Below are 23,708 nucleotides of genomic sequence, written 5' to 3'. Positions count from 1 at the left end.
TATCCAAGCTCCCCAGCATTGGATTGGGGATACCCCAAAGGTACGCTGGGGAAATCCCTTCGGGATGCTCACAGTTAAGGTTTGCATGACAATTGCCTAGAAGTGCATATTTGTGATGGGCAATCGCCCTGCACTGGGAACCATCCGAAAATGTGATTTAACGTCGGTTGGTTCCGACTGGGATACATTAGTTACCCAGGAAAAGTTAGAAGGAGTAAAACCACTTCTAACTTCTGGATAACTATTGTAAAGACCCAGAGTGATCCCCCGTGGAACTTGCACCACACCCCTGAACCCCAAGGGGACTCCCCCCTCTCCTCGACTACCCCCTTCCCCCACAGGACTACCCCTACAACCTGGAACCCCCCAGGGGACTACCCCCCTCTCATTGACTACTCTCCCAAGGGCCGCCTCCTCTTCCCCCGTGCCCCCTGCCCAGCAGGCCCAACTCTCACCCCCACCTTCCCCCTCCCCCTGCCAGACCCGACTGGACCCAACCTACCCACTTACCTTTGACACTTAACTTGTCCCTGACCTGTCCTTTTAAAGGACCTTTAAATTTCACTGGACCCTTAAACTTGACCTGGTTTACGGCAGCTAGTGCTGTAAAAAAAAGGAGCGTGGCCTCCTCCGCTTTAACCCTCCTGGACCCTTTTTCAAAGCTGTGTGTGCCTCCAGTTTCATTTTATTCTTTGCCTCATCCGTCGCCTCAACAAGAAACTTTTTCTCTTTCTCTCAAGTGCTAAGGAACGCAAGCTCCAACAATTCATATCGACACCAACACCCATCTGGGACCCAGTGGGACATCTTTTGATTATCTGCTCATCTCCACAATCACCACACCCTCAACGTCTCTCCCCCACCCCCCCCCACCACTTAAACCAGTTTATATTTCTCCCTTCTCCTAACTATGCTTCAGTTCTGCCGAACGGCCATGAAGGCTCGAAACGTTAACTGATTTCTTCTCCGCCGATGCTGCCAGACCTGCTGAGTTTTTCCAGGTAATTCTATTTTTGTTTTGTCATCAACCATGCCTGGTGTTTTGTTCCAGCTACATAGTCCACTTTAAGTTCTATGCTGCTATTGTCCTGCTGCTTTGTGTGCAATATTTCAGTGAGTGACAGAACACTGAGCAAGATGTATTTTGTTGCAAGTTCAGAATTACGGGAAAATTTCACTGCAGAAGGAACCATTCAGAAAAAAACTCCTTTTCAACATTTATTGAAAAATTAGTTTCAAAGAAACATGCTCTTTAAAAATGTATATATTTCTGTTTACTCTGAAAGTTGTCAGTTTAAATAGTCCCCACCAAAGGATCACTGTGAAAGTGGGGCCTGCATGAATATCTGTTGTTGCCGTCTTTTAGCTCTGGGTGGTTCAGAATCAAGTGTGCGCGAATCTTTAAGCCAGACAGGCTGTGAAGCCCCAAGTCTGTTGAGTTAGCTGGGCAGTAATTGCGATGTTGCAATCGCTTTCAGCATTCTTGAACCCAGGATATAGGAAAAGACATCAATGGCTCCACCTTCTGATCACTGTGTGTACAGTGGTTAGGTGGGTGGGATGCTCAGTCAGCTGTGATGATCATACCCACTGTAACTCATCAAGCATAGATGTGTAAATGAAGAATGAACACTTGAGGAGCTGTCAGACTCATAATGCAGCAACACTTAGCTTCTGAGGAGTACAGCGACAAACTAAATAAATAATTCTCAAGGTGCGGTGACTCCCCGAGAATCCATTTTACTCGGTAAAGTTAGCATTCGCTGCTTAATGAGACATATTCAAATAATTATGAGAAGTGGGAACAGACACAAAACAAAATAGATGCAAAAGAACATCGCTGGTTTTTGCAACAATTTGCTTCTAAAGGGCAAGCAAATGAGCCCAGTGTATATGTTCTTCAGGTAGTCTTGGAAAACAGCCAGCTTGATTGACAGTTGCCACAAGTACAATGTTCACAGGTTAAAGGTTTGTAAGTTAAGCTGATTTCATTGGATAATGATCTCTGTTAGCTTAAAGTAATTTCTAAACATCACAGAGGCAGGAAATTTGAGTTGGAATGAACAGTTTTACAGTCTTTGGCTGAACCTGAACTCTTGATTGCTGATGGCACCTGTCTATCCCGGGTGACGATGTGCTGCACCCAAGGGTGTATGTCACTTCTGGATTGAATGTTATCTGTTGTGGCTGTAGAGGCTGATTCGTGAGTGGCAGTCCCTTCAGCACCTGGCACAGACGAATAGTGATGGCCAAAGGTCGACTGATGTTTTTTCCATTCGGTGGGCTCTCTTTTCTGCTATCTGGCCATTTCTTTTGTCCCCTGCTTTTTCCATGCCCTTCCTGACTGCTTATCTCCAGGCACTCCGGCCAGTAGCGCGGAATTCCCATGCATTGACTCCGATCCCAGTTGACTTGAAGTCTTGCTTGCAGACATCCTTGTACCCTAGATGTGGGTGGCCTGATGGTCTTGTGCTGATTAGAAGCTCGCCACAGAGCATGTCTTTGACGATATGGCCGTCATCCATTCGGCACATGTGACCCAGTCAACGGAGTCACCGCTGACTCGAGAGCAAACGTGCTAGGAATCCATGCATGCTGGTGTACTTCCATATTCTTGCTAGGAGATGCCCAATATTCATCCGAGGCAGCGAAAGTGGAAGCTGTTCTATCACTTTCCTTGGCTTGCATGAGTTGTCCATGCTTTGTTACTGTAAAGGAGGGTGCTGAGAATGCAAGCTTGATACACACAGAGCTTTGTATTTTTGGCTAGTTTGCTGTTGGTCCACGCTTGACTTCTTAACCTTGACATGACAGCTGTGGCCTTGGCAATCCTGGTGCTGATTTTGGCATCAAGGGACAGGTTGCTGGTAATTGTTGACCCAAGGCATGTGAAGCCGTCGACAACCTCCAGAGTGAGGTTGTTGATTTGATGGAAAGTGGAGTCTCTACATTTGGCCCATAACTTTGGTCTTCCTGATGCTGATTTTCAGCCTAAACTCCTTACAGACCCAGGAGTGATCTGCAAGCTGCTGCAAGTGAGCCAGAGCATGGGGTGCCAGCGCGGCATCATCGGAAAACAGCAATTCATGGACCAGGGGCAGGTGATGGCGTAGTGGTATTGTCACTGGACAAGTAGTCCAAAGACCCAGGGTAATGTTCTGGGGACCTGGGTTCGAATCCCGCCACGGCAGATGGTAGAATTTGAATTCAATAAAAATCTGGAATTAAAAGTCGAATGATGACCATTGTTGATTGTTGTAAAAACCCATCTGGTTCACGAAGGAAATCTGTTGTCCTTACCTGGTCTAGACCACACGTGACTCTGAAATGGCCTAGCAGCCACTCAGTTGTAACAAACCGCTACAAAGTCACTAAAAAAGGAATGAAACCGGACGTACCACCTGGCATCGACCTAGGAACCGGAAACAACAACGGCATTCTCAGCCCTGTCGACCCTGCAAAGTCCTCCTTACTAACATCTGGGGGCTAGTGCCAAAATTGGGAGAGCTGTCTCACAGATTCCTCACGGAATTATACCTTACACCACCATCACTATCCCGGCACAGTGCTATACAAACGGGAGGAAGTTGTCCTGGGAGTCCTCAACATCGACTCCGGATCTCATGAAGTCTCATGGCATCATGTGCCAAAATTGGGACTGCTGTCACGCAACAGCCTGACATAGTCATACTCACAGAATCATATCTTACAGAGAATGTCCCAGACACCACAATCACTATACCTGGGTATGTCCTGTCCCACTGGCAGGACAGACCTAGCAGAGGTGGCAGCACAGTGGTATACAGTCGAGAGGGAGTTGCCTTTGGAGTCCTGAACATTGACGCCAGACCCTATTAAGTCTCATGGCATCAAGGAAACCTCCTGCTGATTACCGCATACCACCCTCCCTCAGCTGATGAATCAGTTCTCCTCCATGTTGAGCACCACTTGGAGGAAGCACTGAGGGTGGAAAGGGCGGAGAATGTACTCTGGGTGGGGGACTTCAAGGCCCACCACCAAAAGTGGCTTGGCAGCACCACTACTGACCAAGCTGGCGAGTCCTAAACAACATAACTGCTAGACTGGATCTACAGCAGGTGGTGAGGGAAGCAACAAGAGGGAAAAACATACCTGCTGCAGATGCACCTGACAGTATCGGTAGGAGCGACCACCGCACAGTTATTGTGGAGATGAAGTCTAGCAACTCAAGACCGGGCTTAAAAGAGGCGCTGTGGGCCATCAGCAGCAACAGAATTGTACTTGAAGACAATCTGTAACCTCATGGCCCGGCATGTCCCCCACTCTACCATTACCATCAAGCCAGGGGATCAACTCTGATTCAATGAAGAGTGCAGGAGCGCATGCCATGAACATACCTAAAAATGAGTTGTCAACCTGGTGAAGCTATAACACAGGACTACTTGCGTGCCAAACATCATAAGCAGCAAGTGATAGACAGGGCTAAGCGATCCCACAACCAACAGATCAGATCTAAGCTCTGCAGTACTGCCACATCCAGTCGTGAATAGTGGTGGACAATTAAACAACTCACTGGAGGAGGATGCTCCACAAACATCCCCATCCTCAATGATGGAGGAGCCCAGCACATCAGTACAAAAGATAAGGCTGAAGCATTTGCTACAATCTTCAGCCGGAAGTGCCGAGTGAATGATCCATCTGGGCCACCTCCAGAGGCCCCCAGCATCACAGATGCCAGTCTTCAGCCAATTCGATTCACTCCACTTGATATCAAGAAACGGCTGAAGGCACTGGATACTGCAAAGGCTATGGACCCTGACAATATTCTGACAACAGTACTGAAGACTTGTGCTCCAGAACTTGCTGCACCAGGAGCCAAGCAGTTCCAGTACAGCTACAACACTGACATCTACCTGGCTATGTGGAAAATTGCCCAGGTATGTCGTGTACACAAAAAGCAGGACAAATCCACCCTGGCCAATTACCGCCCCATCAGTCTACTTTCGATCATTAGTAAAGTAATGGAAGGGGTCATCAACAGTGCTATCAAGCAGCAAATGTTTAGCAATTACCTGTTCACTGATACCCAGTTTGGGTTCCGCCAGGGCCACTCAACTCCTAACCTCAATACAGTCTTGGTTCAAACATGGACAAAAGAGCTGAGCTCCAGAGATGAAGTGAGAGTGACTGCCTTTGACATCAAAGCAACATTTGACAGAGCGTGGCATCAAGGAGCCCTAGTAAAACTGGAGTTTTGGAAGGAAGATGGTTGTGGTTGTTGGAGGTCAGTCATCTCAGTCCCAGGATATCACTGCAGGAGTTCCTCAGGGTAGTGGCCTCGGCCTAACCATCTTCAGCTGCTTCATCAATGACCTTCCTTCCAACATAAGGTCAGAAGTGGGGATGTTCACTGATGATTGCACAATGTTCAGCACCATTCGCAACTCCTCAGATACTGAAGCAGTCCATGTCCAAATGCAGCAAGACCTGGACAATATCCAGGCTTGGACTGACAAGCAGCAAGTAACATTCACGCCACACTAGTGTCAGGCAATGACCATCTCCAACAAGAGAGAATCTAACCATCGCCCCTTGATGTTCAATGGCATTACCATCACTGAATCCCCCACTATCAACGTCCTGGGGTTACCATTGACCAGAAACTGAACTGCACTAACCATATAAATACAAGAGCAGGTCAGAGGCTAGGAATTGTGCGACGAGTAACCCACCTTCTGACTCCCCAAAGCCTGTCCCATTTACAAGGCACAAGTCAGGAGTATGATGGAATACTCCCCACTTGCTTGGATGAGTGCAGCTCCCACATCACTGAAGAAGCTGGACACTGTCTGGGACAAAGCAGTCCGCTTGATTGGCACCACATCCACAAACATTCACTCCCTCCACCACCGATGCACAGTGACAGCAGTGTGTACCATCTACAAGATGCACTGCAGGAATTCACCAAGGCTCCTTCGACAGCACCTTCCAAACCCACAACCACTACCATCTAGAAGGACAAGGGCAGCAGATAGATGGGAACCACCACCATCTGAAATTCCCCCTCCAAGTCACTCACCATCCTGACTTGGAAATATATCGCCGTTCCTTCACGGCCGCTGGGTCAAAATCCTGGAACTCCCTTCCTAACAGCACTGTGGGTGTACCCACACCACATGGACTCAGCAGTTCAAGAAGGCAGCTCACCACCACCTTCTCAAGGGCAACTAGGGATGGGCAATAAATGCTGGCCCAGCCAGCGAAAGCCACATTCCATGAATGAATTTTAAAAAACAGGCATTTCACCCTTTGGTCTTGGCGTGCTGTCTTGCCAAGTTGCACAGCTTGCTGTCAACTCGTGATTACCAAAATTGGCAGACAAGCTTCTTGCATGATACTCAAAGGCTTTTTTACTTTATAGTTCATATTTTCAGAAGACAGTGCAGAACAGACTCCTGGCATTATGCTGCCTCCATTTGCCTCTTCTCACCTGGTGCACCTAGGGAATGTAGGAATGGAATATAGGAACATAGGAGCAGGAGTAGGCCATTCAGCCCCTCAAACCTGCTCCACCATTCACTAAATCATGGCTGATCTTCCACTACAACACCATCTTGCGGCACTATCCCTATATCCCTTGATATCATTAGTACCTAGAAATCTATCACCCTCTGCTTTGAGATCTCCAGGGCCCTCTGCGATTGAGAGTTCCATAGACTCACCACTCTCTGAATCAAGAAATTCCTTCAGATACCATGCAGTGTAAATTTGGCAGTAGTTCTCTGGGTTAGCCGAATCAAGCTGGGGTTCTGCGTTTATATTTCCTAATGCAGCCAGCAGCAGGAGAAGTATGTGCTGCACTTTGATGAATCAAAAGTACCTTCAATTTATCAGCTTAAAGTTCTCCCACCCCAAGTGACAGAGGTGTAAATGCCCTCAATTCACTCCAGTGCTGTACACGTACAAAATGACAATACAATCTGTTTCACAGGTCAAACTGTAACTGTGATCGTGGTTGGTCCTCACAGTTAAAACTGACAGTGTCCACTTTTATGCTTTACTGGCACACAAATGTTGGCAATTTCAGTTATATATTTGTCATTAAACCTTTTTTTTTGGTCTCTCGTCGCATGCATGCATGAAGGTTTGCAATTAGCATGGTCTTCAACTTCTAGGGAAACCTCCAACAATGGTCATGTGTATAGGATATAATCTATTTAGGAATGACTGGTTCCAATTCCACAAGTCGCAACTTCAGTCTCACAGGATAGTTACACAAAGGCAACCAGAGATGTGCCATGTTATATTGTTAAACACCTGCACAGGACAGACTATTCTTTGCTGATTAATTGCCTTGAGAATGTTTTCCTACTTCTTTTATATTCCTTTTGGGGCATGAGCCAGCATTTGTTGCCCATCCCCAATTGCCCTTGTAAAGTGGTGGTGAGCTGCCTGCTTGAACTGCTGGAGTCCCTGTGGTGTAGGTACACCCACAGTGCTGTTAGGAAGTGTTCCATGATTTTGACCCAGCAACAGTGAAGGAATGGCAATATATTTCCAAGTTCGAGATGGTGTTCCATTGTGTTTTCTGTCCTTGTCCTTTGAGGGGGTAAAGGTTGAGGGTTTGGAAGGTGCTGGCAAAGGAGCTTTGGTGAGTTGCTGCAGTGCATCTTGTGGATGGTACACACTGCTGCCACTGTGCGTCAGTGATGGAAGGAATGAATGTTGAAGGTGGTGGATGGGGCGTTAATCAAGTGGGTTGCTTTCTCCTTAATGGTGTAGAGCTTCTTGAATGTTGTTGGAGCTGCACTCATCCAGGCAAGTAGAGAGTATTCCACCACACTTCTCACAAAGGAAGATGGTTGTGATTGTTGGAGGTCAGTCATCTCAGCGCCTCGGCCTAACCATCTTCAGCTGCTTCATCAATGACCTTCCTTCCAACATAAGGTCAGAAGTGGGGATGTTCACTGATGATTGCACAATGTTCAGCACCATGCGCGACTCCTCAGATACTGAAGCAGTCCATGTCCAAATGCAGCAAGACCTGGACAATCCAGGCTTGGGCTGACAAGTGGCAAGTAACATTCGCGCCACACAAGTGTCAGGCAATGACCATCTCCAACAAGAGAGAATCCAACCATCACCCTTGATGTTCAATGGCAGTCATTCCCCACTATCAACATCCTGGGGGTTACCATTGACCAGAAACTGAACTGGACTAGCTATATAAATACTGTGGCTACAAGAGCAGGTCAGAGGCTAGGAATCGTGCGACAAGTAACTCACCTCCTGACTCCCCAAAGCCTGTCCACTATCTACAAGGCACAAGTCAGGAATGTGATGGAATACTCCCCACTTGCCTGGATGAGTGCAGCTCCCACAACACTCAAGAAGCTTGACACCATCCAGGACAAAGCAGTCCGCTTGATTGGCACCACATCCACAAACATTCACTCCCTCCACCACTGACGCACAGTAGCAGCCATGTGTACCATCTACAAGATGCACTGCAGGAATTCACCAAGGCACCTTTTAAACACACAACCACTACCACCTAGAAGGACAAGGGCAGCAGAAAGATGAGAACATCAACACCTAGAGGTTCCCTTCCAAGCCACTTACCATCCTGACTTAGAAATATATCGCCGTTCCTTCACTGTTATTGGGTCAAAATCCGGGAATTCCCTTCCTAACAGCACTGTGGGTGTACCTACACCACATGGCCTGCAGTGGTTCAAGAAGGCAGCTCACCACCACCTTTTCAAGGGCAACTAAGGAAGGGCAATAAATATTGGCCCTGCCAGCGGAGCCCACACCTGTGAATGAATAAAAAAAATTGTACCTTATAGATTGTGGCAGGCTTTGGGGAGGACTGTTACTCCCTTATTCACCGTACAATTCCCAACCTCCAACCTGCTCTTGTAGCCACAATATTCATATGGCTGGTCCCGTTAAGTTTCTGGTCATTGGTAAGTTCCAGGATGTTGATGGTGGAGTGCTCAGCAGTGGTGATGCTAAATGAATGTCGAGGGGAGATGGTTAGATTCTCTCTTGTCGGAGATTATCATTGTCTGGTACTTGTGTGGCATGATATTACTTGCCACTTATCAGCCCAAGCCTGAGTATTGTCCAGGTCTCGCTGCATTTGGACATGGACTGCTTCAGTATCTGAGGAGTCACGAATGGTGCTGAACATTGTGCAATCATCAGTGAACATCCCCACTTTTGACCTTAAAATGGAGGGAAGGTCATTGCTGAAGATGGTTGGGCTGAGGACACTATCCTCAGGGACTTCTGCAGTGATGCCCTGGAGCTGAGATGATTGGTCTGCACCAACCACAACCATCTTCCTTTGTGCTAGTTACGATTTCAACCAGTGGAGAGTTTTCCTACTGACAAAAAAAAATCTTACATTTTTCTAGGGCTCCTTTTCTAGGCTACACTCAGTCAAATGCTGCCTTGATCTCAAGGACAGTCACATTCGCATCACCTCTTGAATTTAGCTCTTTTGTCCATGTTCGGACCAAGGCTGTAATGAAGTCAGAAGCCAAGTGGTCCTGGCAGAAACCAAACCGAGCATCACTGAGCAGGTTATTGTTGAGTAAGTGCCGCTTGATAACACTGTTGATGACCCCTTCCATCACTTTACTAATGTAGACTGAGGGGGTGGTAATTTGTTGGATAAAAACAGAAAATGCTGGAAAAACTCAGCAGGCCTAGCAACATCTGTGGAAAAAGAAACAGAGTTATAATTTCGAGTCCATATGACCCTTCTTCAGTGTGGGGCTTATTTGTTGGGTTGGATTTGTCCTGCGTTTTGTATACAGGACATATCTGGGTAGCTTTACACATAGCCGGGTAGAAGCCAGTGTTGTAGCTGTGCTGGAACAGCTTGGCTAGGGGCGCGGCTTGTTGTGGAGCACTCGGTCTTCAGTACTACTGCTGGGACGTTGTCAGGGCACATAGCTTTTACAGTATCCAGTCACTTCAGCAATTTCTTGATATCACCTGGAGTGAATTGAATTGGCTGAAGACTGGCACCTGTGATGCTGGGGACCTCCGGAGGACCTCTGGTACCAAGTGCTCAACCCTGTCTTTTGCACTGTGCTGGGCTCCCCCATCGTTGAGGATGGGCATATTAAAAGGTGCAAGTTGTTATTGTTGAGACAGTTGCTTCATGTAATTTTATTTAATGTGGTTTTTGTGTATTTGCTATTTCCTCTGTTTACCTGTCCAGTAAGTGTGGACTCATGTAGGCATACAGTTGTTCTATGGGCATTGTGCACATTCTGGTACCTCATCCATGAACTGTTCTTTATGTGTGATACTAGACCATGACTGTAGAGACTTTGGAGAACTTCCCAGCTGAATACATAACACTCACACGCATTCACTTTACAGCGGAGGGCCACGAGTTAATAATTGGGAGTGGGACACTTGCTGATTTGCCCCTCCCTAGCGCAGAATGCCATGATCTCTAAACTCCCTATCCTAGTAGCACACCATCTGAGTTAGCATGAATAGTAAAGAGCATAAGGCTGTATCTGTGTAGGATCTTCCAAAGGGCTATCCAATTAGTCCCACTCAAACAGTTATTGCTATTCCTTCATCGTTGCGAAACTCCCTACTTTCCAGCACTGTTGGAGTACCTTCACCACACAAACCTTAGGTGGCTCAAGACGGTGGGTTAATCATCACTATTTCAAGGTGATTGGGAATGAGTAATTAATGTCAGCAAAATCCGCATCCCAAGAATAATTTTTTTAAAAAAGAAACACTAAGGTTAATTGGAACAACTCGACTTATCTTGTTTCAGGATTCCTGTTCTGTGCTCTTATGGTCTGTGTGGCTCAACTGCACTAACAGAGTCTTTGGAGAGGATGGCCTACTGATTTATCTTCTGTTTGTGATTTCAGCAGTAGCCTTCATGAATACCGAAGAAGACCATGTCGATGATCCTGTTTGCCTATGTGGTCCGGGTGACAGATGGGCTTCCGCTCTCTGCTTCTTCAGACTTTGAGTACAGCAGGGAACTGCAGGAGTGTAAAAAACAACTGAAGATTGTGTCTAAAATGCTTGGGCAGTTTCCTGGCCGTGGTACTGTGAAGAGCAATCAACTTCACATACAGTGAGTATATCATTGCACAAATCAGCAGTGTGAGTGCGTGGAACCAGTGCTTTCAGTTTTTGCCAAAGCTAAGCATCTTGAATCGGAACAGTTGAGATACGATCTTCAGCTTGAGCACTGACATCCTATCCTGATCATTCCTCCATGATGCAGCTGAGCAAGTCAGTGGTGCCGGCTTGTAAGCAGAACAAAACTGGAACCAAGTCAACTGTGGAGAGATAAAAAGAGTTACCGTTTCAGGCCTGTTACCTTGTGCCTGAGATACTGACTAAGCTTCTCCACAAATGCTGCTGATCTTCTGAGCGTTTCTTGCATTTTCTGTTTGTGTTTCAGGTTTCCAGCATCCACAGTATTATTGCTTTTGTAACAGTGGTGGACGCTGTTCTGCATGCTGCTCTGTGCCAAGCCGCTAGGTCATTTATAGAGCAGGGTTGCACTGAGATGGAGTATGTGTGTTGGGAGGGAGGGGTTCGGTAGTTAGTGCACAGCTTTAAGTTTCTGGGTTTACATCCAGTAAACATAATGAATGATTTCTCTTGTTGCCCCCTATATTCTATAGTAATATAGTATAGTCTTCTTTATTCCATAGAATGCTACAGCAGTTAAACTGGCCATTCAGCACATCTAGCCTGTGAAGGTTTTTATTTCCCGCCATGAGCTACACAGTTTAATTCCAGTCTTCATCCTCTACCCTTTAACTTTCCTTTTTATTCAAGATAATTTCAAATTTTAAAAGAATTTGTGTTTTGCTAAGCGAGCACCAAGGATAAAGAGTTCCAGTAAGAATTCCGACTTGAGAATTCAGACTTTGTTCACTAGAGCTGGGAAGGAGAATGTCTGCCGGAGATCTCAGACAAGGTAAATAGTTTGTCCTATAGTCAACTCTGTGACTTCGACATTAACCTCCCCACTAAGGGCAACATTAAAATGTAACTCCAACATGTACCTGTTGCTGTTTTTAAGGCAGTAAATAATGAGGCGTGAGTGTCTTATCTTGGAGAGGAGGGTCAGTTCATTCTTATAGAAAGGCTCCCACATTGCAATTGGGAACCTGTTTTTAATTTAACCGTTGTTGTCTGGATTTCCCAGGGCTTGGGGAAAAACAGTAGCATAAGAGAGACAGCTCCAGAACTGTGCTTTTTATTGTACTCCTTGTGGGTCAAGAGGAGCAGGAGCATTGTCCTCGCACCCTCAACAAGCCTGCGGCCTCCTGTTCTTGATGTGGCCTCTCTCCAGTCCTGCCCATGATCCAATGATCGCTGACCCCAAGACCTGATGGCATCTCCTGCCCTCGCCCCATCATCAGGGGCAAAACCCCTCCCAGAGCTGTAAGTCCTGATCTGCAGCTTGCTCTCCTCTCGATTACAGTGGGGGAAGGGGGACATGTATTTGGTCTGCTGCCGAGTACGAAACAAAATAAAAATTATAATGTTAACGGCAGAACCTCGCCGCCCCTGGCCTTGCCGGCTTTTCCCCACAGTGCCCTGCACCATCCCTGTAAATACCAGACCATTCTTTCCAACATTAACATTTTTTATCTTAATTTTATGACCATCTTGTTGCTGTCTCCCTGATTGCTTGAAACAATCTCTTACCTCGTCTGAGACCCCCAGCAGGCCACTCCTTCACCTTCTCAGTTCTAGTGAACAAAGTCAGAATTCTCACAAGAGTCAAGAGCAGGAATAGGCCATTTGGCCCCTCGAGCCTGCTCCGCAATTGATAAGATCACGGCTGATCTGATTGTGGCCTCAACCCCACTTTTCCTCTCCCCATAACCCTTGACTCCCTTGTTGATCAAAAAAATCTATCTAATTCAGCCTTTAATAGATTCAGTGACCTAGCCCCCACTGCTTACTGGGGAAGAAAATTCCAGACTAACAATGCTCTGTGAGGAAAAAAATTCTCATCTCCATCTTAAATGGGAGACCCCTAATTTCTAAGCTGTGTCCCCTAGTCCTAGACTCCTCCACAAGGGGAAACGTCCTCTAAGCGTCGACCTTGTCAAGTCCCCCTAGGACCTTATATGCTTCATTAAGATCATCTCTCACTCTCCTAAACCCCAGTGGAACCCCTGTTCAACCTTTCCTCACGTGATAACTCCTTTATCTCAGGAATGAGTTGAGTGAAGCTTCTCTGAACTGCTTCTGATTATAAACTTTCCTAAGTAAGGAGACCAAAACTGTACATTGTATTCCAGATGCAGTTTAATTAGGGCCCTAAGCCAGTATTCTTACTGGAACCCATCATCCCTTGTACTGGCTTTGTAAATCTATGCTGCACCTTTTCTATTGCCTTCTTATCCTGATGAAGTGCGCAAAACTGAACATAGCACTGCATCTTAATTTAAGATGTTGTATAAGTTCAACATTAGCCTCCTTATTTTGCACTCTATACATGGGCACTTTTGAAACAATTTTGAGGAATCTCAACTTAGCACAGTACAGGGCATCTGCCTATACTGTAAACTTGCCCACAGTGTAGTGCCAAATCAGGAAGCTGTAATTTATGGTAGTGAGTGTGCAGCTAAGTATGAATGTGGAGTATGGGCTAATTCTGTCTTAATATTAAAATAAATTACACCTGCAGCATTATGTAGGGTATATCCCTCAAGGTGCTCTGATGCATTGAATCTTGGGAGTGGAATATTAACTCTGGTGACCAGAACTTCCCTGGCACAGACATTTCAAAAAAATTTAAACACTTGAATTCAAAAAGAAAGGTAATTTTCTGCCCCACTTTTCAAGAGATATTTTTGGATATGTTTCTTGTGATTGTGTAATTCACTTGCCCACCTCCCAGACAATCCAGATGCTTTCTGTAGGCTGTCACCTAGAGTCAGGGAATTCCCTGGATTCATTCTCCCTCTTTTCCTTCCCCTCCCAGTTTTCTGAGCTCTTTGCTCTTTCCCTAATAGAGGTACAGTACCTCTCCCTGTGGAATACATCTCAGATTGGGGAAGGAGCAGAAGAGAATGTGAACTTGCACTTGCCCTTGGTTGAAGGATCAGCACCACAGCCTTGAGGGAGCAGTTCCAGACTCTGGGTAATTACATTCCTATGGCCTGGGTGGGAGGTGATAGAGAGAGGCAACTGGAAAAGTAGCAACTGAGAGAATGGGGATACAGTGGTATAGTGTTAAGGTCACTGGACTAGCAACCCAGAGGCCCAATCTAATGATCTGGATTCATGGGTTCAAAACCCACCACAACAGCTAGTGGAATTTGAAATTCGGTAGGCTATCGGCCAAGTGCTGGTAAATAGGTTAGGTAGGTAGGTCAGGTGTTTCTCACGTGTCGGTGCAGACTCGATGGGCTGAAGGACCTCTTCTGCACTGTGTGATTATGTGATTCTGTGAATTGTGAAGCATGTGAAAGGACAGGAAAATTAATTGCTTAAATTCTGGCCCCTCCAAATTCAGGAGCCAAATTACAGCGAGATTCTGATTGTACGGTGTAAAGAGGCAGCAAGATTAACTTGCATTTATATAGGCGCTCCTTTGACAGAACCTTCCAAATTCGGGACCTCTACCATCCAAAAGGACATAAGACCATAAGACATAGGAGCAGAAATTAGGCCATTCGGCCCATCGAGTCTGCTCCGCCATTCAATCATGGCTGATAAGTTTCTCAACCCCATTCTCCCGCCTTCTCCCCATAACCTTTGATCCCCATACCAATCAAGAACCCATCAAGAACAAGGGCAACAGACACCTGGAAGTTCCCTTCCAAGTCATTCACCATCCTGACATAGAAATATATCGCCGTTTCTTCACTGTTGCTGGGTCAAAATCCTGGAACTCTCTCCCTAACAACACTGTGGGTGTACCTACACCACATGGACTGCAGCGATTCAAAAAGGCAGCTCACCACCACCTTCTCAAGGGTATTTAGGGATGGGCAATAAATGCTGGCCTAGCCAGCAACACCCACATCCGACGACGAATATATATAAAAAAAAGACCCATTTAACAGTGTAGAAATTTGGCACCGAGCCATATAAGGAAGCATTAGGTAGCCAAAAGTTGAACAAAGAGAGAGATTTAAAGGATGGGAGAGAGGTAGAGAGGTGGAGAAGTTTAGGGAGGCAATTCCACAGCTTAGAGGCACAGATGGTAGCTAATATTACCATCACTCTCCGTTTTGTGTCTTTTAATTACTATTCATCTACATTCCCTATTCTTTGAATTCCCTGACTAAGTGTGCCAGAGTGTGATACATAGTCTAATTTCTGTAAGCTGCTGCAGTGTGAATAAAATGTGATTGTTTGCCCCACTGTGCCTTCATCTGTGGGAAGCAGAGTTGTGCCTAAGTTATGCTTGAGCCCTTCCTCTTTATGAAAATTTTAAAGCACTGCCCCAGGTAACATTTGAAGGCTGTTCCATAATTGCATATCGTAATTAGACATCAGATATAATCGAAATAACAGCACTCTGGGCTTGAGTAAATACTCGGTTTTGTGAGACACTGTCATCTCTATCCCCTCGCCTTGTAAAATGGTGCTACAATAGCTTGGTGACCCGATTGAAATTTCTACGCCTCTGCCCGTGTCTATCTTGTGCTTTAATCACCTTTTTTGTAAACATGCCTCAGTGCTGTGAGCATTTTCTCCTCTGATGAATCATCGAGGATGCTGGCGATGGGACCAAATGAAGCTGCAGATGTGTTTCGGTGCCCTAGCCACCGAACCTCCAGGCTTTGACTGGAGATTGGCCTCTATAATAATGAGCCTTCACTTTTTCATTTTGGATATAGTTTCTTCAGAGAAAATGAGATTCAGCAGCTGGGACGGGGACATGGCTAAATTGCAAGTTGAACAGAGCATAAGCTATTATTACAGCTCTTGAGACTCACGTCTAGTGCTGCTAGCTCTCAGCTGGCACATTTAGGGTAGCAACCTCTCCGAAGTAAAACAGCTGGATTCATTGGGATTGGCAGTTCAGAAAACAGTGTGTTTAGTTGAACTGGATTTTTTCTGGTGACCAACTGTAGCAAACGCCTAAGGTCACTTTGTGGGCTGTACAGGGCACAGAGCCATATTACAAGGTTATATTCATTGTCTCTTTTACGGTGCAAGAGTTTCCTCTGGAGTCTGCATCATAAAGCTCAGTCTTCATCTTGGAAATGTATCTGTGAAGGCTCAGCTGATAATTTCAGTATTCAACTGAATACCGGAGCAACCCAGCTTACAAAGGGTAGTATTTTAAGTTATGCATTATGTAAGATATAAGCTTACTATTCCATTTCAATATTTTCATTGATCTTCACCCCCTCCCCCAGTTTTACTTCTTCACAGGGTATCGCCTACATGACCATCTGCTGTAGCTACTACCCCACAACGATGGCATTTTGCTTCTTAGAAGAACTTGGAATGGAGTTTGTTTCTTCCTTCGAGATCGCTAAAATTCACGTGGTTTCGAGACCCTACGCTTTTCTTGAATTTGGTTAGTCTTCTGCCTTTTTCTTCCCCAACCTGTTTACCATTTCCAGCCTCTCAGCTTTCCTTTACCTAGCCCCCCCCATCTCCCTGTTGTGACCTGTTCAACATTGGACTGCAGCTTACACCACAGATTCCTGAAACGTTTCGGTAAATTGACTGCCCGTTACATTTGCATCTGTTGTTTATTTTTTTTGTTTGAGAGTCTATGTTGGAATTCCCATCAGTGGCGGACTTTCCAATAGTTTCTTCAGCTACTTGGTAAAACTGTTGGCTTCTCTGATGGCTGCAGTCTGAAAATGATTTTGCTGGCAAACCCTTCGTCAATGTACTAATGTACATGCAAATAAAAATTTGACTTTAGTCAAAGTGGCCATGAAGCTGTTAGAATTTTGTTTAAAAAAAACAAACTGTTTTACTAATGCCCTTTTATGGAAGGGAACCTGCTGTCTCGTCTGGCTTGCGTGTGACTTTATTCCCACACTAATATGGTTAACTCTCAACTGCTTTACGATGTGGCCGAGCAAGCCAGTCGTTTTGTATCAAACCATTACACTTGGACTGCAGCAGTTCAAGTAGATGGAAAACCACCACCTACTCGGGGCAACTTGTGATGGGCAACAAAAGCCGGCCTTTTGATAGCATCTCCACACATTCCAAGAATGAAATTTAAAAACAAGTAGGTGAGGCAGCATATTGGCACGGAGAATTTTGGTGGACTCTTATTTCTCTAGTTTCACGATGTTCTTTGTTAGTTCCCAAGCGCAGCCTAACACTTTCGAAAGGAGCACAGATGCTTTTCCCCAAAGAAAATGGGCAACAGTGGGTTTACTGGAGAACCTTCTGGTAGAGTGGAAGCTGAGAGAGTCTTCAAAGAAACAAAATTCACTGTAGCTGTCTCTAATTTATATTGTCACATGTTATTATTAAGGTTAGACTGAGAGCAGCACCTTGCCTTCCTCTCCTCCCTCAGCCCAAAAGAATTTTGTTTCTCTTATTCAGTAAATTATTCTAATGCAGCAGAAATTTCTGTGTGCGCCAATTAAAAATAATAGAATTTTACAGTGTCACGACTCACTGGGGATAGTGCACTGCAGTATCAAGCCCCACTGCTCCCTGAGCCGTGAAAAATGTGAAAAAGTTTGATCAAACCACCTAACTGTTTAATTTAAGTTAACAGAATACGAGCACCAGGTTTGTGAACTTAATAAGTAAATAACTGTTTATTGAACGAATTGTCTTTAACTAGAGGCAAAAGGAATAAATATGAACTGCTAATTTCTAACTCTATAACCTAAACTGTAGCCCTTCTTAAATCCCGATACATACTCATACAAGATACCTAAGACATGCACAAATATAGATTTTAAGGGTGGGATTAAACAGTTCAATAGCACCAATTCCAGAGTACAGGATTTGATGGGCTGATTTTGATCGATGTCTTCCAAGTTCCTTTCAGTTCTTTGTTGATGGCACGAGGTGGTCTTCAGGCACTTTCAGTCTTTAGTTCACTGGTTGAGCACTTGCATTTCAATGTTTCTAGCAGTGATTTTCCCCTTTGCCTCTTGACAGGGGTTTTCAGAGAGGGAGCAAGTTATCGAGATATGAGGAGAAAAAGCTAGCCAGCTATTATTGTAGAATTACTGGAATCTGACACACACAGGAGCAAGAGGTTTTAGGTCTTGTACCTTTCAGGCTGGGAGCTATCCTGCTGCACTGCTCTCACACAAACCCTGGTCACCTGGTCAGGAGCCAATTAGAGAGTTGTTACAGGCAGTTCCCCATTAGACCAGACTCCTCTGCGGCACAACCCTGTCTTTCATGGCACACTCCGTTCCAGGACAGCAACATTGTATATATCCCTCACACTTTTTCAGTAGACATGTCTTTCAAACTGCAGCTATTGTAATTTTAATCCACAGTCCCAACAGAAATAAAAAGATATGTTCTTTACAACAGTCCAACAGCCATTCTGCCCATTGTGTATGTGCTGGCTCTTTGAAAGAACTATGCATTAATCCTGCTCTCCTGCTGTTTCCCCATAGCTCTGCAATTCTTTTCTTTTCAAGTGTTTATTTAATTCTGTATGGAAGTTACTATTGAATCTGCTTCTACCAGCCTTTCAGTTGCAGGTTAAACACTTAAAAGGTGGGAATACCAATGATTGTGACCTCCTGAACTTAAGATAGAAAAATGGGAAGGGAGATATTGTTAAATTTTATTTTTTAACATATCCATTATTCTAATCCTTTTCCTTTAGTTTCATTCAATATTACTGCCCCTTTCACCTTTAGTACATTTCTTTATGGTCACTATTGCATCTATCCTTAGTTAAAAATGAATGAGCAGCAGGGAGTACTTGCAGTGAAAAGTACTCACCTGCTCACGCTTTTTAGAAAAAAAAAATAGGTAAGGCCTCCTGTGTGAGATGAGAGATCTCCTGTTTCTTGATTTTCTTTTGCTGTCGGCGTTCCCTGTTTCAGCTTTTTGGTCGTGACTTGAGTTAAGATGATATATGTCACTGGTGGGTTGCATATGTCACAGATGGCTCCATTGAGTTTGAATGGCAATCTGCAGTTGCCGCAGCCTGAATCCCAATCCCCCATTCTTCATTGGGGAATCTGTAATACAAACTGAGTAAAAGGGACCACAATAAGCCCTCTGCTGGATAGGAACGACAGTTTCTGTTGTTTATTTAAAATACTGAATAGGAAAGTAGCTTCTATTGGAAGTATTTCTCTTGGTCTTTCATTCTTCTTCTACGGGGAGAATTAAGGCCCGCCCAGCGTGACGCGCACCCGGAAACACTGAGCGCTCCCTGTGCGGGTGGGGGGAGGAGGGAGAGTCGGGTCCTGCGCTCTTTTGCATGAGTGCGAAAGAGCGCAGAAATCTCCCTGAGGCACAGAGCTTAGTTTGATTATGAAGAACTCAAATAAAGCAAAAGATTGTTCAGATATGTCCCCTCATGTGACAGTGTCACATGAGCTGGGACAGGTCAGTGAATTTTAATTAAAATTTTTATTCAATTTATAAACACTTCATGAAACCGTGGATGAGGTTTCATGATAAATGCGAAGGCCACCTGGGCTCTTCGCCTGCCCGCCAATCTTAAGGTTGGATGTACAGCCCAGACAACCAGCTTAATTAGAATATCAATGGCCTTTGACAGTTCAGTGGGCGCGCAGCCGACTCCGGTGCGTGCCCGCCGAACTGAAGGTCAGAATGACACGCGGTGACGTCGGGACGCATGTTCGGTAGGTTTAAAATAAACATTTTCTATTTAATTGCAGATAGTGTAATACAGAAGATAAAATGGCACTATAACTATTCAAACCGGCCTTCGTTAAAAATCAGTGTGACCAATATCCAGAGGGAGCTAAAGGTGACGCCACCCTGCCAGGTGAACGTGGATGATATAGTGGTTACCAATGGGACACTGAATGGGCACCTGCATTTGCAATCGAACTCTGGTAAGCGCAGAGCAGACACTGCCTGAAGAATGCATTGATGTTGCTCAAAAATGTAATGCTTATGTATTCACTCCCACCAATGACACAATTTAAATTGCTTCAGTGAGATCAGCAAGAGTTTGTCAGTAATATTTACAGATTGCTCTGGTGCTGACTTCAGAGTCAATGTTTGTGCTATTTAGAGAATAAATCATATTTAAAACACCAGTTAAAATAAGCACTTAAATTAGTTTAAATTTTAGAATTAAGAACGTGAAACTGTTTAGAAACACATGTAATTACGAGGCAATATTGTGTGAGTTTAGTATATTGTGCATCTCTTTTTAAACAGAATTGCAAGTGGCATCAATTTGGGCTATTTTATTGTCTTGGACTATAGGAACCTCCCAACAGGCTAGAGAAGGCTGCAGTCCAACTCCATTGTAACACGGTGAAAGGCAGATTAAAGAATGCCATTGAGCCATAACTTGACCTTTCCATGATCGTACACCAATGGCAGGTGACAGATATATCTGCTTAGTAATGTTATCCATTTGGTAATACAGGGTGCTGGAGTCTCCACAGGGCTTTGTGCAGTGTGATGCGAGGATTCCTGTGAATGTGATCCTTGGCTTTTCGCATCTTGACCGTGATGTGGAGGTTGGGTATTTTCCATAAAGTTTTGGGGAGAATGTTGCCTCGATATAGCTCCTTGCCAACAGGTTCACAACACAATTGCTGCCTCTGCCTTCAGGCCAGTCCCATGGGTCCTGATCTGCTGCCTACATGGAAAGAGAAAGGGGGTGAAATGAGTTTTTGTTTCTCCCTTAAAAGCTGCCCTTTGTTATGCTGTAATTAGGGTGGTGGTGCTCTATTATGCATCTCTCAGCTCCTTAGCCTGTATTGCAGAGACACTCCTATACTCCATCTGCTTCTTTGCTCGGTTTGAAAATGGAAGCTTGAGTTACATCCTGGTTCACTTATCCACCGCGGTCTAACAATGCTTTCCTGAACACTGCATTTAGGAACAGGAGTAGGTCATTCAGTCTCTTAAATCAGTGCTGCCATTCTTGGACTTGACTTCTGTGTGCCACACTATAGGAGACTGACTCCTTTATTTAATTGGTGGGTTGTAATGGTGGCTCAGATTTAGAACAGGATCCTGTTCTTCCAGATCCCTGTCTCTTTTTATACTATGCTCACAAATTCCAGATTTCACCCCGCCCTGTCAAGGGCAGATGCTCAAGCATTGGTCGGGTCTTTGGAATGGGTTGCATTCTTGTGTTGGAGGCTTGTTGCATGATATTTGGCAAAACTCCAAACCCACAGAACATTCCCTAAAAAGAGAATTTGATTTCAACAGGAAAGGAGCAGAAAAGCAATCAGCTATTCATACTCCTTATTGGTTAGCCCTGCCCCACACATGTGCCTGTGTGGAGTTGGGGGTTAGGAGAAGGTTAGATTTTTGCACTGCTCTACATAATAAAATAGTTTCCTGCCACTCACCATCTCGGGTCAGGCATACAAGTTGGAAGAATAAGGTTGTCAGGACCACAGAGTGAGAGAGTAAACGAGGATTAAACTGGAAAGCTATGAAAATCTGTCCCTCAACAAGAAAATCTGGTATCTGTTCTTGTATCAGGCTGCACCAGTCACACTGTCACATCTATTAATAAGACCATCGCTATGGCAGATTGTCTCTCTTTACAAATACAGTTTATTTATCCACAGCACCCAGTTACAGACTGGAACCAGTAAGTGTGTTTGGGATCCTCTCGGTTATCCTTAATATCATGTGTGGAGCTCTCAACCTGATCCGTGGAGTTCACCTCATAGAACACAATTTTCAGGTAACTGAGAAATTGGCAAAATATTTTCACAGATTCTACGAAATGGCTAAGAGAGCTGAATAACATTTTATTTCCCATTTTCTTTTATTTTTGCCCTATTTTTACAAAAATATACAATAAAATGTAAATTATTAAATCTATTTGATGCTTAGCACACCCTTTAATTGATCCAGTATCAATAATAACTAAATTATTTTCTATGCTCTGGAATTTAAAACACTGGGAGGTGATTTAATTGAAGTGCACAAAATTCTGAAGGGGCTTGACAGGATAGATGCTCAAAGGATGTTTCCCCTGGTCACTGAGGCTAGAACTAGGGGGTCCTCGTCTTGCAATAAGGGGTCGGCCATTTAAGACTAAGACGAGAAGAAATTTCTTCAGTCAAAGGGTTGTGAATCTTTGGAATTCAGAGTCTTTGATGCTTAGTCATTAATTGCTAGATTTTTGGGGAATTAAGTTGTGTGGAGATTAAGATCAACCATGATCTTATTGAATAGAGGAGCAGGCTCAAAGGACTAAATTGCCTACTGAAGCTCCTATTTCTTATGTTCTCATGTTCTTTTACTACACCTGACCCCCTGTGTAGTCATGGTCTGGCCACATAGTTTGATAGTGTTGGCCTTTTTGTTAATATAACATTGCAAGAACTACTTTCATCTATATTTATGAATACTGTGAGCAGCAGGAGACCCTGCACATCATCTGCAAAATTCCTGTTGGGCATTGTTAGCTGTGGCTCAGTTGGTAGCTCTGACGTCTCTGAGTCAGAAGCTTGTGGGATAAAGTCCCACTCTAGAGACATGAGTGCAAAACCCAGACTTGCACTTCAGTGTAGTAAGAAGAAGGGAGTTCCTCCAGCTGCCCTGGCCAATATTTATCCCTCAGCTGACATTGTTAGAACGTTATTTGGTCATTATCACATTGCTGATCGTGGGAGCTTGCTGTGCATAAATTGGCTATTGCACTTTCTAGATTACAGCAGTGACTACACTGTTGGGTGCTTTGGGATATCCTACGCTTGTAAAAGACGCTTTATAAATACAAGTTCTTTCTTTTCAGGCTGCCCTTGTTTCATTTGTCGTCACTTTCTGATAATCTAAAGACCTCTGAACTAGTTTTAATTGCATTCTCAAAAATGGCACTTCCAGTAGATAGTAGATCAGTGCATGAGTATGTGTGTATAATATATGCGTACATATAGCCTTGGTTTAATGTCTATGTGAAAGACCACACCTTCAACAATGCAGCACTCTCTCAAGTACTGGTGTGGAATTGAACCCACAACCCTCTAACTCAAGAGGCAAGAGTGCTACCTACTGAGCCACAGCTGATAGTTGAGTAATGCAGGCCAAAATGATGCTAGGTTCAGCCTCTGGTCTGTGCCAAGTTAGCTTGGTCGGCCAGGGCAGTAGTGAAGCAACACGTTTAACCTCTGAGCTGGGGAAGGGCAGATTTGATTAGAATTACTGTTTCAGACCTATTCATTGAACTTCCTTCCCCATTCCCTATCCTCAGTTTGTTGAAAGGCATCAGGTGAGGTCAGAATCTGGGTGTGATGTTCCCTTAGGTTGAATAGTTGATTCTTGCTGTCCAGGCACAGTCAATGTTCACTTGATTGAGAAACTGAAGGGTTATTAGCATCTGTGGAAATCTAGCCTGTATGAGTCAGGAGATGGAAGAAGGGAGCAAAGTAATGAAAAACTAAAGATGGGGATTCCAGTAGATTGTTGAGGCATGGTTTGTTGATTTAAATCCATGCTTGAGGTTCATTATGCTCTTAGCCCCCTTCAGATAAGCATTAAGATATGCAAGAATATATTTGAGGCTGAATGAGATAGGTTTTTGATGTACAAGAGAGTCATGGGTTATG

General features: G+C 44.6%; 1 protein-coding gene across 2 annotated transcripts in view; it reads left to right on the top strand.

The window, feature by feature from the left end:
* The window catches only part of sec22c (SEC22 homolog C, vesicle trafficking protein), a 46,518-nt gene that overhangs the window by 6,834 nt on the left and 15,976 nt on the right, over positions 1-23,708 (top strand). The window contains exons 2-5 of one of the 2 annotated variants that reach the window (XM_078536607.1): positions 10,899-11,107; positions 16,383-16,546; positions 19,830-20,009; positions 21,720-21,838. In XM_078536607.1, the coding sequence (XP_078392733.1) occupies positions 10,926-11,107; positions 16,383-16,546; positions 19,830-20,009; positions 21,720-21,838 (645 nt within the window). In that variant the 5' untranslated portion in view covers positions 10,899-10,925. Of the gene's footprint in view, positions 1-10,895; positions 11,108-16,382; positions 16,547-19,829; positions 20,010-21,719; positions 21,839-23,708 lie in introns of both variants that reach the window. The other variant, XM_078536613.1, reaches the window with a different exon arrangement.

This window comes from Cetorhinus maximus, chromosome 3, assembly GCF_964194155.1.
Source record: "Cetorhinus maximus chromosome 3, sCetMax3.hap1.1, whole genome shotgun sequence".
Taxonomy (NCBI): domain Eukaryota; kingdom Metazoa; phylum Chordata; class Chondrichthyes; order Lamniformes; family Cetorhinidae; genus Cetorhinus; species Cetorhinus maximus.
This window is presented reverse-complemented; position numbering and strand designations above follow the sequence as displayed.